The 16,683-nt window shown below is 44.5% G+C and overlaps 1 protein-coding gene across 1 annotated transcript in view; it reads left to right on the plus strand.

The window, feature by feature from the left end:
* LOC132766386 (lipocalin-like) overlaps nt 1–16,683 on the plus strand; it is a 24,242-nt gene continuing 7,559 nt past the window's right edge. Inside the window, exons 1-5 of the mRNA XM_067463253.1 lie at nt 1–165; nt 3,652–3,776; nt 4,881–4,951; nt 10,064–10,156; nt 14,745–14,846. Of these exons, the coding sequence (XP_067319354.1) occupies nt 61–165; nt 3,652–3,776; nt 4,881–4,951; nt 10,064–10,156; nt 14,745–14,846 (496 nt within the window). The 5' untranslated portion in view covers nt 1–60. The remainder of the gene's footprint in view (nt 166–3,651; nt 3,777–4,880; nt 4,952–10,063; nt 10,157–14,744; nt 14,847–16,683) is intronic.

A 16,683-nucleotide genomic window follows, 5' to 3' on the forward strand; every position in this document is an offset into this window, starting at 1 on the left:
GAGAGGGACTCAGACTCACCTTCCTCTTCCTGGCCATTCCAGAGACTTCTCTGGAGGTCCATGGCCAGGATGAGAGCACCGATGCTGAGCATTGCCTGGGCCTTTGCCTGCTCCTCTTGCATTGCAGCCGCGGTGCCCACACATCCAGACTTTCAACCATGGCTGGTAATGGCAGAAAGAGTTGTTTGACAGAGTAAAGGATTGCCTTGAAATGTGGTGGGTTCTCCTTCTCTGGAGGTCATTAAACAGGTTGGACGGGCATTTCTCAGGAGTGATTTAGTTGTGGATTCTTGTATGGCATAAGGTTGGAGTGGATGGCCTTTGAGGCCCCTTCCGGCTGTAGGATTTGATAATTCTATGAAGGTCCCCACTCCTCTGTCCTTACTAAATAGACTTAGTAAAACAACAAAATTTACTATTGGGTTGCTGTGAGTTTTCCAGGCTGTCTGGCCATGTTCCAGAAGCATTCTCTCCTGATGTTTCGTCCACATCTATGGCAGGCATCCTCAAAGTGAAATCGAGAATTTAAGGGTCTTTGCCAGTAGGCAGAGACCAATTAGACTCATCAAAGAGTTCTTTTTCCCTGGCGAGACAGAGAAGCACCCAATATTTTTCCCTGATTTTCCCAATGAAAGGTCTCACCAAGTTGAAGAAAAGCCATCGAGTTTTATTAGTGATTCAGCTGAAAAGGATGCAGAGCAGCAATCATTTGCCAAGCAGAGCATGTGGTTACAGAAATAAAGGCCATTTTTATAGAAAATACAGAGTTGTGAGTTTCAAAATTCCCGCTCCCCCCTCCCACCCAGCTCGAAGGGGATTGGCTGATGCGCAAACAGCTGGGAGGAGGCTTGGCCATTCCCCAGGCATCAGGGCCAATCACAGGGCTTTCGCGGTGCACCAGAGCCTATCAGGAGGCTCCTGCTGCCTCGACACTCCAGCGAATCAGAAGGGAGGGAGGCAGGATGAAGGGAGACAATGCATTCTGGAGTGGATTATGACAAAATTGTCCCTGAGGCTTAGCGAGATCCGGGTGGGGGGTCTGCCAACCAAGCCATTCTATTGTGTTCGTGAGTGAAGGCAATAAACATATGTTAAAGAAATCCGAATTTTCCTGTCGCCATCAGATATGACACAAAGGAGAAGACTTGGGTGGAAGTTCTTTGTGGAGAAGTTTGAAAGAAGGCTTGGAGGAAAAGAGGACTTTAAGGTCATATTCCCCCCATTGTTATATGATTAAAAAGTCTGCCAAACAGAAATCCTAATGGTGGCCCAACTCCGAAGACAAAAGGATTTCTTTTACTATTGTCCATGCAAAGAATGTCCAAAGATAAGGGTCTTTCCCTGATCGCTGATGGCTTTTCCAGAGGCAGGGCAGCTTCCTTGAAGATTTCCCCCAAGGAGAGGGGAAGGGGGCAAAAGGGTCAGGGCAAGGTCAAATACATGAAGGGAAATATAGAAATACAGGAGAAAATATGAAAACATAGAAATCCTAATACAGAGAGTAAACCCAACTACTTTCCCCCAGTGTCCATAGTTCATATTATTCATAGGAAGGTCCATAAAGGGAAATATGTCCATGAGGGAGAAAGAGAGTCCCTTGTTTGTGAGTTGGGGGACCATCAGGAGCCCAGGTGTGCCTCAGATGGAAAAATTCAAATACTTTTGTGGCATGATTTTCAGTAATAAATGGGGTACTTTCTGCTGTAAACATATGAAAATAGAGCATAAAGCCTTGATTAAATGATACACACCAAACTGACCAAGGCTTAACCCTTATTATCCAGCCTGGTGTCCTTGCCCTTAGCAAAACTATAAGTTACTGTCTCATGTTCATGTTCGACTTCAAGAGGTTGTCAGGTCTGTTGGAAACTAGGCAAGTGGGGTTTATAAACCTGTGGAATGATTTCCAGAGTGGGAGAAAGAACTCTTGTCTGTTGGAGGCAAGTGTGAATGTTGCCATTGGCCACCTTGCTTGGCATTGAATAGCCTTGCTGCTTCCTGCCTGGAGGAATCCTTTGTTGGGAGGTCTTAGCTAGCCCTGATTGTTTCATGTCTGGAATTCCCGTTTTCAGTGTTGTTCTTTATTTGCTGTCTTGATTTTAGAGGTTTTTTTAAAGTACTGGTCACCAGATTGTGTTCATTTTCATGGTTTCCTCCTCTCTGTTGAAACTTCCCACGTGTTTGTGGATTTCAGTGGCTTCTCTGTGTGTCCTGATATGGTGGTTGTGAGAGTGGTCCAGCATTTCTCTGTTCTCAAATAATATTCTGTGTCCAGGTCGGTTCATCAGGTGCTCTGCTATGGCTGACTTCTCTGGCTGACTTAGTCTGCTGTGCCTTTCATGTTCCTTGATTTGTGTTTGGGCAATGCTGCTGCGTTTGGTGGTCCCTCTGTAGACTGGTCCACAGCTCCGTGGCATACAGAGCTGAAAGAATCCCTTCTGTCCTTTGATGAACAGAGAATTTGTTGGATTTTCTTGGTGGGTCTGTAGATAGCTTGGAAGCTGTGTTTCTTCATCAGCTTCACTATTTAGTTAGTGGTTCCCTTGATGTATGGTGAGAACCCTTTTCCTCCGGGTAGATCTTTGTCTTGACTCTCTTGGCTTCTTCTTAGTCTTGCAGCTCTTCTGATGTTTGTGGTGGAGTCTCCATTGGCCTGGAGAGCCCACTCTAACAACTACCATGTCAGACTACACAATATAGCATTTCCCTGCATTTTTCACTTTTGAATATGCTGTATAGAGGGCTGATAGGATGTGTAGTCCCAACAACATCTGGAGGGTTGCAGAACTCCCACATCTAGTTTAGGCCTATGTAATTAGCAGTGGAAGTTATCTCTCCAGTCTAGGGTGCATGTGCATAATGTGGTCTTGAGATAGAATCATAGAATCATAGAATCATAGAATCAAAGAGTTGGAAGAGACCTCATGGGCCATCCAGTCCAACCCCCTGCCAAGAAGCAGGAATATTGCATTCAAATCACCCCTGACAGATGGCCATCCAGCCTCTGCTTGGATGATTCCAAGATCTCAGATTCTCCATTCTTTTTGTTCTATGCCTTCAAGGTGGACTTGGGTCTGATGTCCTACCAATAGAGGCCCTCCTTTAAGTTAGGACACACAATACCCCCACCAAGTCTGGAGACAAGCAGCTCCAAGTCTATGAGGAGCTGCTTCAAGAGCTGGGCATTAGCCTTCAGAAGAGAAGGCTGAGAGGAGACATGAGGGCGATGTATAAATATGTGAGGGGAAGTCCTAGGGATGAGGGAACAAGCTTGTTTTCTGCTGCTCTGGAGACTAGGACGCAGTGGAGCAATGGCTTCAAACTACAAGAAAGGAGATTCCACCTGAACACGAGGAAGAACTTCCTAACTGTGAGAGAGATCTGTTCAGCAGTGGAAATCTCTCTCTGCTCTAGAGTGTGGTGGAGGCTCCTTCTTTGGAGACTTTGAAATAGAGGCTGGATGGCCATCTGTTGGGGGTGCTGTGATTGTGATTGTCCTGCTTCTTGGCAGAATGGGGTTGGACTGGATGGCCCACCAGGTCTCTTCCAACTCTAGGATTCTATGATTCTATGATTCCAAGGCCACTAAAAGAGGGATTGTATAGACATCAGATAATGTTCCACCTAATGAAGAGATACTCCTCTTTCTAGCTTACTGGGTGGTGGTATCCAATTTCCGTGGTCACAGATGACGACAAGGTTGATCTTTCAGTTGTGGGAAGGATGATCATGCCTTTGGCAGATGGAGATCTGGATGTTGACTTTGAATATGCTGAGTAAGTGCATTCAAACTGCTTCTAAAAATTTATGAGTGGCGGGGATATCAATAAAGATCTTTAGCCATACAACTTTGGGAACCGTATTCCACAAGTTTGCATGTGGAATGGGGAAGGGACAGTGGGCAGGGAAAAATCTTAACTGTGTAATGGCAAATCAATGGAGGACTCCTGAGTAAAATGGGTAGATTGGAAAGTCTGCTCTGAAGGTAGGAAAATCATCCATTTAATTTCAAAACAGAGTATGCCTAAACTGTAGGGCTGGGCAACCACGGAAAAATTTGTTTCTAAACTCGATTCGTTTTTAGGGGGTTTTTGCGTTTCGATTTTTAAAAGAATTCCGAAACTTTCCTTAAAAAAAGTTCGAAATTTACGAAATTTCAGAAATTACGAAACAATTACGAAACAATTACGAAACAATTACGAAACAATAATGAATGGATTCGTTAATGGCGGACGCGATTGCGCAATACGCTAAAAAACCCTCCAAATGGGACAGGGGGAACTTCTGAAGCTTCCCTCTCCCTCTGTTGTTGACTGTTGGTGCGATAATTATATATTTTTTTCACTGAGAAAACAAAGCAACCCTAAAACTTGCACCAGACATGCAGAAATAATAACGAAACGATTTCGAAACGATTTTGAAACAAATACGAAACAATTACGAAACGAATTGAAAAATTCGTTTCGTTTTTTAGTTGCTCCTGAATGGTTCAATATCGCTTCGTTATCAAAAAAAATAACGAATTAATAACGAATTACGAAATTAACGAACGAAATCGCCCAGCCCTACTAAACTGGTTGGTAAGCCTTCTCTCCTAAACATGTGACCTATTCAGTGGGATGAAGTTTTTAGTTTCAGAGGAAAACTATGACGCCCCCTCCTGCAAATCAAACCAATATGACCCAGAAAACCTTGGGATAAGTTGCCTTATGATTGCTGTAGTCAGAAAGAACTTAAAGATACACACAAAAAAACATGATATGCCTCCTTTTTGTAGGTCCTGGGTAACTTTTTCCATTTCTGGACTGAAGAAAGATCACCAGCTGGGATACGAAGATGTATTGATGATTTTAAAAACCTGATAATTCATTTCTTTGCAGGGACGGAAAGTGCTTTATAAGCCTTAATAGATTTTGGCATTCTACGTTGCCGGGTCAATTTATATCAGATAGTAAGTATGATAAATTCCCCTCTCTTTCAAGGTGAGCCTCATATGATGGAGCTCCTCCACCCTTCAACCACAAATACTGTCTACTCCTTCTAATTTCACAATCTAAACAGGTGTTGCACTCTAGCCTTGAGTCACCTTTTCACCCAACACCACACCGGAGTCCAGTAGTACTATCTACAACAGTTTATTAAGAAAAATATGTACAAAGGGGAGGAGGGCATTTCCCAAAAGTGCAGTAGAGTAGGAAATACAAAATAGCAGCAATCCAAACATATCAAAGTACATGAAGTCAGTAGAGTCAAAATCTCTACTATTACCAAGGCAAAGCCTTCAAATAACATAGGCAAAAACAGGAAACTGGAATCATGAACTTGAGAGCCGAGACAAGAAAGCCATCCTTATGGCAGCATTGTCTCCTCCAAGAAACACAGAGTAAACACTACTTAATTTAAGTCCGACCGAGAAGCCATGAGATTGTGCCGAACACACCTGAGCTTCAAGGACTTCTCATGTATCCTCTCAGAATGCCCAATTAGTCTATCTTTCACTCCTTTCATTCTCAAATCTAATCTGGCTTCTCGGGAAAACTCCCCATTGGCTGAATGTCATTTCACAAGGGAACTGACATCTGAACATTAGGAAGGACTTCCTGACTGTGAGAGCTGTTCAGCAATGGAACTCTCTGCCCCGGGGTGTGGTGGAGGCTCCTTCTTTGGAAGAGTTTAAACCAGTGTTTCTCAACCTAGGGGTCGGGACCCTTGGAGGGGTCACGAGGGGGTGTCAGAGGGGTTGCCAAAGACCATCAGAAAACACGGTATTTTCTGTTGATCATGGGGGTTCTGTATGGGAAGTTTGGCCCAATGCTATCATTGGTGGGGTTCAGAACGCTCTTTGGTTGTAGATGAACTGTAAATCCCAGCAACTACAACTCCCAAATGTCAAGTTTGTTTTCCCCAAACTCCACCAGAGTTTACATTTGGGCATATTGATTTTCATGCCAAGTTTGGTCCCAACCCATCATTGGTTTGATACATCATTGCTTTGAGTCCTCTCGGGATGTGGGTGAACTACAACTCCAAAACTCAAGGTCAATGCTCACCAAACCCTTCCAGTATTTTCTGTTGGTCATGGGAGTTCTGTGTCCCAAGTTTGGTTCAATTTCATTGTTGGTGGAGTTCAGAATGCTCTTTGATCATAGGTGAGCTATAAATCCCAGCAACTACAACTTCCAAATGACAAAATCAATCCCTTTCCCCATCCCACCAGTATTCAAATTTGGGCATATTGGATATTTGTGCCAAATTTGGTCCAGTGAATGAAAATACATCCTGCATATACTTCAAACTACAAGAAAGGAGATTCCATCTGAACATGAGGAAGAACTTCCTGTGAGAGCTGTTCAGCAGTGGAACTCTCTGCCCCGGAGTGTGGTGGAGGCTCCTTCTTTGGAAGCTTTGAAACAGAGGCTGGATAGCCATCTGTCAGGGGTGCTTTGAATGCAATATTCCTGCTTCTTGGCAGGATGGGGTTGGACTGGATGGCCCATGAGGTCTCTTCCAACTCTTTGATTCTATAATTCTATATCAGATATTTACATTATGCTTCCTAACAGTAGCAAAATTACAGCTGTGAAATAACAATGAGAATAATTTTATGATTGGCGTTCACCACAACATGAGGAACTGTATTAAGGGGTCGCGGCATTAGGAAGGTTGAGAAACACTGGTTTAAACAGAGGCTGGATGGCCATCTGTCGGGGGTGCTTTGAATGCAATTTTCCTGCTTCTTGGCAGAATGGGGTTGGACTGGATGGCCCAGGAGGTCTCTTCCAACTCTATGATTCTATGATTCACTTTCTGTTGCCTGGGAGCAAGTGCAGGAATCCCAAACAATGGCTTCCTCAGCCTGCAATTCTCTCTGTTCACTAGCAGACTCTTCACTTTGAAACCCATCAATTCCCTCATCCTCTGAAACATCTGAAAAATCCCCAGCCTCTTCCTGAGGCACAACAGCAGGATCAGCCCTGAGTGGTTTTTGTGTGGGAAACCACCAGGAGGGGAGAGTAGGGGTCTCCAGGGAAGGCAAGGGAAGAACTCTGCCAGAAACCCAGCTGCCAGCCGTAGCCACGGTAGTCCATGCTCTAGTCACATCCCGTTTAGACTACTGCAATGCTCTCTACATGGGGTTGCCTTTGAAGACTGTTCGCAAGCTTCAAATGGTCCAACGATCGGCAGCCAGGATGTTAACAGGAGCGGCACTCAGGGAGCATACCACTCCACTGCTGCGCCAGCTCCACTGGCTGCCAATTTGCTACCGGGCACAATTCAAAGTGCTGGCTTTAGCCTTTAAAGCCCTAAACCAGTGGTTCTCAACCTTCCTCATGCTGTGACCCCTTAATACAGTTCCTCATGCTGTGGTGACCCCCAACCATAAAATTATTTTTGTTGCTACTGGTGGGGTTGGGGGGAGGGCGCAGGATTGATTTTGGCATTTGGGATTTATAGTTCACCCACAATCAAAGAGCAAGGTTCTTGTAGGTTTTTTCGGGCTATAGGGCCATGTTCTAGAGGCATTTCTCCTGACGTTTCGCCTGCATCTATGGCAAGCATCCTCAGAGGTAGTGAGGTCCTGTCATTATCCTCTTAGTTAGACAGACGGTACACGCTCTTGTCACATCCTGCCTTGACTACTGCAACGCTCTCTACGTGGGGCTGCCCTTGAAGACGGCCCGGAAGCTTCAGCTGGTTCAGCGCGCGGCAGCCATGTTACTAACTGGAGCGGGATGCAGGGAGCACACAACGCCCTTGTTGTCCCAGCTCCACTGGCTGCCGGTCTGCTACCAGACCCAATTTAAGGTGCTGGTCTTGGCCTACAAAGCCCTAAACGGTTCCGGCCCAAAATACCTCTCGGACCGCATCTTGGCCTACGAGCCCACGAGGACCTTGAGATCGTCTGGGGAGGCCCTTCTCTCGATCCCGCCTGCCTCACAGGCACGCCTGGCGGGGACGAGAGAGAGGGCCTTCTCGGTGGTGGCCCCCCGGCTGTGGAACACCCTCCCTGTAGACATCAGACAGGCGCCCTCCCTTATGTCCTTCCGAAAAAGCCTTAAGACATGGCTGTTCGAGAAGGCATTTAATTAAGTGCTATAACAATGTGGCAAAGATGACTGGAATGGAACAAGGAATATGAGATTGGTTATGATTCCACTCTGAGACGAAGCGGATTATTTAGTGTAATTTTGTAATTGTGTATTGCTAATGTGTTGTTGTAATTGCCTTTTGTAAATTGCCTTTTAACATGTTGTACACCGCCATGAGTCGCCCTAAAGGGCTGAGAATGGCGGTTAACAAATGCATCAAATAAATAAGTTGTAACTAGAAGTCTTTACAACCAGGCACACCCTGGGTTGTTGTAGGTTTTTTTGGGCTATATGGCCATGTTCTAGAGGCCTTCTCTCCTGATGTTTCACCTGCATCTATGGCAAGCATCCTCACTACTTCTGAGGATGCTTGCCATAGATGCAGGCGAAACGTCAGGAGAAATGCCTCTAGATCATGGCCCTATAGCCCGAAAAAACCTACAAGAACCTAGTGATTCCAGCCATGAAAGCCTTCGACAATAAATCAAAGAGCATTCTGAACTCTACCAGTGATGGAACTGAACCAAACCTGGCACACAGAACTCTCATGACCAACAGAAAATACTGGAAGGGTTTGGTGGGTATTGTCCTTGAGTTTGGGAATTGTAGTTCACCTACATCCAGAGAGCGCTGTGGACTCAAACAATGATGGATCTGGACCAAACTATGCCCACATGTCAACACTGGTGGAATTTGGGGAAAATAGACTTGACATGTTGGAGTTGGAGTTGCTGGGATTTATAGTTCACCTATAATCAAAGAGTATTCTGAACTCCAGTAACAATGGAATTGAACCAAAATTGGCACGCTGAGCTCCCATGCCCAACAGAAAATACTGGAAGGGTTTAGTGGACATTGACCTGGTGTTTGGGAGTTGTGGTTCACCTACTTCCAGAGAGCACTGTGGAATCAAACAATGATGGATCTGGACCAAACTTGGCACAAACACTCAATATGCCCACGTGGCAACACTGGTAGAAATTGGGGAAAATAGACTTGACATTTGGGAGTTGTAGCTGCTGGGACTTATAGTTTACCTACAATCAAAGAGCACTCTGAATCCCACCAATGGTAGAATTGGGCCAAACTTCCCACGCAGAGACCCCCATGACCAACAGAAAATACTGTGTTTTCTGATGGTCTTCGGCGACCCCTCTGACACCCCCTCGTGACCCCCCCGGGGTCCCGACCCCCAGGTTGAGAAACACTGCCCTAAACGGTTCTGGCCCGACCTACCTGTCCGAACACGTCTCCTCCTATGACCCAGTTAGGACATTCAGATCGTCTGGGGAGGCCCTGCTCTCGATCCCGCCGGCTTCACAAGCACGCCTGGCGGGGACGAGAGACAGGGCCTTCTCAGTGGTGGCCCCTCGGCTGTGGAACACCCTTCCTGCAGATATTAGATCGGCCCCCTCCTTGCTGGCATTCCGGAGGAAAGTAAAGACCTGGCTGTTTGAACAGGCATTTGACTAAGCAGTGTGATTGATTGACTGACTATCGGAACACGGAATATCGGAGTTTGGATTCTGATTTCATTGATGAGACCTGATGGATTTGTTATATTGATGTAGTGATGTTTAATGATTTGTGATGCTATTGCTTTTAAATGCTCAATGATTTTGTATTGTGTATACCTAAATTGTTGTAAACCGCTCTGAGTCGCCTAAGGGCTGAGAAGAGTGGTATACAAATAAAGTAAGTAAGTAAGTAAGTAAGTAAGTAAGTAAGTAAATAAATATGTTTAGCTGGGAATACAGGGAATATGGGCTCCCTGCAAGGGGTGGACTCAATTGCAGTCCTATGCCCAAGGTCCCAGGAGCAGTCTGTTAAAAGAGGCAAGGATGAGGTGGGCTTTGTTCTTGGCATTTCCCCCAAATCCATTTGGCTTCACTATTATGTCCAGAATGCTGACTTGCTTGCTTGCTTGTTTTCTGGATACTGAACTGTCTGTTGTGATTCTCTTTGTATTGTAGAAGGCTACGTTGTTCACATCGTGGATACAGACTATGACGAATACAACATTTTCCACATGGAAAACAAGGGGAAGAAGATCCTCTATCTGGATTGTATGTTTTTACAACATGCTGTTGGGATGTGCAGAGTGAATGTGCCGATTCTGGGGAATACATGAATCATAGAATCATAGAATCATAGAATCAAAGAGTTGGAAGAGACCTCATGGGCCATCCAGTCCAACCCCCTGCCAAGAAGCAGGAATATTGCATTCAAATCACCCCTGACAGATGGCCATCCAGCCTCTGCTTAAAAGCTTCCAAAGAAGGAGCCTCCACCACACTCCGGGGCAGAGAGTTCCACTGCTGAACGGCTCTCACAGTCAGGAAGTTCTTCCTAATGTTCAGATGGAATCTCCTCTCTTGTAGTTTGAAGCCATTGTTCCATTGCGTCCTAGTCTCCAAGGAAGCAGAAAACAAGCTTGCTCCCTCCTCCTCCCTGTGGCTTCCTCTCACATATTTATACATGGCTATCATATCTCCTCTCAGCCTTCTCTTCTTCAGGCTAAACATGCCCAGTTCCCTAAGCCGCTCCTCATAGGGCTTGTTCTCCAGACCCTTGATCATTTTAGTTGCCCTCCTCTGGACACATTCCAGCTTGTCAATATCTCTCTTGAATTGTGGTGCCCAGAATTGGACACAATATTCCAGATGTGGTCTAACCAAAGCAGAATAGAGGGGTAGCATTACTTCCTTAGATCTAGACACTATGCTCCTATTGATGCAGGCCAAAATCCCACTGGCTTTTTTTGCCGCCACATCACATTGTTGGCTCATGTTTAACTTGTTGTCCACGAGGACTCCAAGATCTTTTTCACACGTACTGCTGATTTCGATTGGGTTTCCAAAAACCAGCAAGATGAAGGGTTAGAAGGGATGATCATCAAGTTTGCAGACGACACCAAATTGGGAGGGATAGCCAATACTCCAGAGGACAGGAGCAGGATTCAAAACGATCTTGACAGATTAGAGAGATGATTGGCCAAAATTAACAAAATGAAGTTCAACAGTGACAAATGCAAGATACTCCACTTTGGCAGGAAAAACGAAATGCAAAGATACAGAATGGGGGACGATGCCTGGCTCGAGAGCAGTACGTGTGAAAAAGATCCTCGTGGACAACAAGCTAAACATGAGCCAACAATGTGATGTGGCGGCAAAAAAAGCCAGTGGGATTTTGACCTGCATCAATAGGAGCATAGTGTCTAGATCTAGGGAAGTAATGCAACCCCTCTATTCCGCTTTGGTTAGACCACACCTGGAATATTGTGTCCAATTCTGGGCACCACAATTCAAGAGAGATATTGACAAGCTGGAATGTGTCCAGAGGAGGGCGACTAAAATGATAAAAGGTCTGGAGAACAAGCCCTATGAGGAGCGGCTTAAGGAACTGGGCATGTTTAGCCTGAAGAAGAAAAGGCTGAGAGGAGATATGATAGCCATGTATAAATATGTGAGAGGAAGCCACAGGGAGGAGGGAGCAAGCTTGTTTTCTGCTTCCCTGGAGACTAGGACGCGGAACAACGGCTTCAAACTACAAGAGAGGAGATTCCACCTGAACATGAGGAAGAACTTCCTGACTGTGAGAGCCGTTCAGCAGTGGAACTCTCTGCCCCGGAGTGTGGTGGAGGCTCCTTCTTTGGAAGCTTTTAAACAGAGGCTGGATGGCCATCAGTCAGGGGTGATTTGAATGCAATATTCCTGCTTCTTGGCAGAATGGGGTTGGATTGGATGGCCCATGAGGTCTCTTCCAACTCTTTGATTCTATGATTCGAACACCAACCACACAAATTCTCTTCTCCAAGCACTTAAAACAATCCCATCTGATCTATGGGTCTGGCATGGTTTCCTGCACTAGTGATGAGAAACAATAGTAGTCTTCCACTGGGGATTTTGGCCACCCCTCGTAACTCCTTACATAATAATAATATACTTTATATTCTGCCCTTCTCTCCGAGGGGACTCAGGGCAGATTACAGCATTTACATACACAGGCAAACATTCAATGCCCTTACAATCACATGCAATGAGACATACAAACACAGACAAAGGCAAAGGCTTCTCCCTTCATTTCCGGCTTTTGGAGGCGATACTCATCTCTGGCTCTGGGGAGGTGCTTTTCTCCATTTTCAAGTTGAGGAGCCACCTGGTCATGTGGCTGGCAAGATTGCTTGGAGCATCTCTTTGCATTTTCCCGCCAAAGCAGTACCGTATTTTCCGGCATATAAGACGACTGGGTGTATAAGACGTCTCCCAACTTTTCCAGTTAAAATATAGAGTTTAGGATATACTAGCCATATAAGACTACCCCTCTTCCAATGTGCACCAAATAAAAATTTAACAAGCATCAGATTTGGTTTCAATATGGTAATTTTCCTGTTACTTTACCTCATTCACTGCCTCTCAGATCTCACACCCGTGCACCTGCGCTGCTTCACTGCAGTCTTCAGGAGCGAGATCTGAGAGGCAGAGGAGAAGTTATGGTAATAGGATACAAGGATGGGCCAGACAGGTAAAAGAGGTGTGTTTTTCTGGACCCAGAGTCACTCTATCTCTTTTTTCCATACCCCGGGTGCTCCGGATGCCTGCAGCTTGCTCTGCCCTTCACTTACACCTTCACGATGAGGCACCCCTTCACCTTACCATCGGGACCGCATTAAGTCCACGAATGCTGATGAATGCATTTTCTTCTACCTTACTTGTACAGTGTCACCCTTAATGCTTTCATATAGTCGCTGCATACGGCAGGGACGTGGCCACTGCCATTTTTGAGCTCCCCTCACCATATGCGGCAATCACAGATTCTCCAATCCGGATTGGAAGTTTCAGCACCCGCTCTATAAGACTACTATCGCGTATAAGACGACCCCTGACTTTTGAGAAGATTTTCTTGGGTTTAAAAGTAGTCTTATACACCAGAAAATACAGTACCTATTTGCATGTTTTCGCACTGCTAGGTTGACAGGAGCTAGGGCTGACAGGCAAGAGCTCACCCCATCTCGTGTATTCAAACTGCCAACTTTCAGGTCAGCAGTTATGCAGCACATGAGTTTAACTCATTGCGCCACCTCAACCCCTAAAACCTAGCGTTTGTCCACCTACTACTTCCAGTTAGAACGGAGCCATTGAATCAATGTGTATTTTTGGTACTTAACATGTAATATATCTTTGATTGATTTCAGGGATCTCAATCCCATTCGTTGTTAAGAGCAGTCCCACTGAATCAGCAAAAACTTGCACAGTCAAACCTTACCTATGTTTGGTTGATTCGGTTGCCCAATCCAATGGCTACTCCCACTAAGTATAAGCTCATGGAATCATTAGGCATTTGAGACTTGTCTAATCAACACAATATATTTGTCAACTCTTATCTAACGTTGGTGGATGTCAATAGGTTAGGTGCAATTGCTGCTCCCAATTGGACTGGTTAAGAAAAGGAGGAGCCTCAGGAAGAGAAGCGTCATCAGCTGAAGTCCAGGCTCGAAGCAGGAGATATCCAAAACAGCGCAGCTCCAGAGTCCACAGAAGCAGCGTCTTTAGCCAAGCCGGTCCAGGTCCAGGAAGAGAGAAGTCCACACTCACGAGAAGCCAATCCGGGTCAATAACATGCAAATGATCAGGAGATTCAAACTGCAGATCCCAAACCAGCACCAAACACAAAACTGGCAGCAGCAAGTCACACAGCACTCAAAACACGAATGCACACCAACACCTTGCCTTCTGCAAGGATTCCTCATCCCTGAACCCACTTTTATTTACAACTCATCATCAGAAGATGATGAGTTGCACCATCGTTATCCACTGCACCATCGTTATCCCCCGCAGCTGTTTCCAGCTCTTCACGTGAGCCCCCTTGTCCCCTCCAAGTCTTCCATCTCCTGTCAAGACTTAGATCCCCCCAAGACTCAGTTGGATCCCCTGATTGCCAGTCTTCACCCCCAGAGAACCCCATAAAAGTATAACTAGTTGTTGCTCCTCACAAATAGCTTGCACTTCTCTTATCTTAGTCTAATCCATGGTGTCTCCTTCTTCTCCATCACTGATTGACCCATCATTCCCAGAGAATCCTTCAAATGACTCCTGTGTTCAGTTTTGGGCACCAAAATTCAAGACAATATTGACAAGCTGGAACGTATCCACAGAAGAGTGACCAAAATAATCAACAATTTGGAGACCAAGCCCAATGAGGAATGGTTGAGGGAGCTGCATATGTTTAGCTTGGGTAACATATGTTTAAGAGTAGACACGAGGATTGTATTTAAATGTCACATTGAGCAGGGGCAGAGTGTTGACTTCTTCCGTGACAGCTTCAGAAAACGTATTCATTGTTGGCAGAAATGTATCCGATTGTCTGGTGATTATGGGGAAAAGTGAATAGTGGTAGTTAAAGAACACATTCTAAGGATTATTTCTGCATTTGATTTATTAAAATATTCCTATCGAAACCCAAGTCACGAAGGTGGAGGCATTACTTTTCATTCAACCCTCTTATATACACAACAAATAACTAGTGGAGGCTTGAAGAAGGTTGCTATTTCCAACATGACATTCCTATGTGAGTTTTTCAATCCTGTTCTGCAGATCTTCCTTCTTTCTGATGTTGCCAATCGTTCTGAATGCAACATCTTCTTTGCTTCTGAAGCTAGGGAATCCAGAGTCTCAGCTACAGTGAAGAAACACTTCAAGGACCTGGCTTTTGCTTTGGGATTCCCTGTGGACAGGATCCGCTATGTGCCCCCAAATGGTAAGAGGAACTGGTACTGTGGGCTTTGATTTTACCTTTCCTGATGTAAACCAGAAACAGCCATGACAGACATTTGAAAGTTTGTGCTGAAATCAAGGCTCTGTTCCACGGTCAAGGTTGGGAGGGACCTCGGCTCATATCACAGCTTGGGCATGATGTGCTCGATAGTAGGCCTGGGTAACAACGGAAAAATTTGTTTCTAAAATCGATTTGTATTTGGGGGGTTTTTTTGTTTCGATATTTAAAATAATTACAAAATTTTCCTTTTAAAAAGTTCGATATTTACGAAATTTTGTAAATGGTAAAAAAATTAACGAATCGATTTCCGAAACAATAACGAATTGATTCGTTAATGGCGGACGCGACCGCGAAATACGCTAAAAAACCTCCAAAACCTTCTGAAGCTTCCCTCTCCCTCTGTTGTTGACTGTTGGTGTGATATTATAATTTTTTTTCACTAATTAAACCATAAAACTGGCCCAGACATGCGGAAATAATAACGAAACGACCTCAAAACAATAACAAAACGAATACAATATCGAAATACGAAGCATTTACAAAACGTTTTTGAAAATTCGTTTTTTTAAATAATTGCTCCAGAATGGTTCGTTATCGTTTTGTAATTGAAAAAATTAACGAATTATTAATGAATTACGAATTAACGAAATGAAACCGCCCAGCCCTACTAGATAGAACATCTCCAAGACATGTAGTGCTGTTTTGGACTGACAAAGGTGTCATGAAGTCTTATATAAATTTCATACTAATTTTATTGCTTCTTTCTCTGTTTTAAAAAATAGGAGAAAATATCAAAATAGATCAAAATCCCAAATCCACAAAAGTGTCAGAGTGAGACCCTGGGGTCTACGCGCAGCGGAATTGAGGTTATTAGATCACACAGACGCAAAACAGGACGCTGCAGTCTGCCAGTTTCAGAAGTAACTTCAAGTTTACTTAGTACATCTCAATACACATCTACTTCTCAGCGGGCTACATCATGAACTACAAAGCACAGCACAAAACAGTTTTCAGACCATCTGCTTATCAGTTTCACTTTGGCTGTAAGCCGGCAACTCCCTAATTCTTCCCAGACAGAGAGAATTTGTTATCTTACTTCTGTCAAGGTATTTTCTTCTCTGCCTCTCTGTCTCTTACAACAACAATTCCAGCATACAATTGAATATAAGTGAATCCATCTTGAATACATATGAACACCATTGTTAATCATATTGAAACACATTGAAAAAACATACATGCATACTTTCAATCATCCTGACAAAAAGGACAAGACAAAAATTATGGACCAATTGCATGCAAAAACCTTTTTGGCTAACGCAAAACCAATCATTGGCCAACCAAAAGGCACAAAGCACATCTTGTATGTTCTCCCCTCCTATCCCATTTCTTGTTAGACTGATACAACCCAGGTTCGGATTCCAGATTCTTATCCTGGATTATCTGGCGGTATAGACTCATATAATCCAGTTCAAAGTAGATAATCTGGGATCAGATCTTGGGAGAGAGGGCAGTGTATATCCAGCCTGATACTTCTCAGAGGCTGGATCTACACTGCCCTATATCCCAGAATCTGATCTCTGATTATTTTATTTATTTTAATTTTTACAGTATTTATATTCCGCCCTACTCACCCCGCAGGGGACTCGGGGGATTACAATGCACATATGCATGGCAAACATTTGATGCCATTAGACATACAACATATATAGACAGACACAGAGGCAATTTAATATTCCATCTTTCCAGCTTCATGAGGGTGTGCTCTATTCCGGCCACAGGGGGAGCTGCCGCTTCACCATCCACTTGTGACACCAAGTCC

The sequence above is a fragment of the Anolis sagrei genome, chromosome 2, assembly GCF_037176765.1.
Source record: "Anolis sagrei isolate rAnoSag1 chromosome 2, rAnoSag1.mat, whole genome shotgun sequence".
Classification (NCBI taxonomy): Eukaryota; Metazoa; Chordata; class Lepidosauria; order Squamata; family Dactyloidae; genus Anolis; species Anolis sagrei.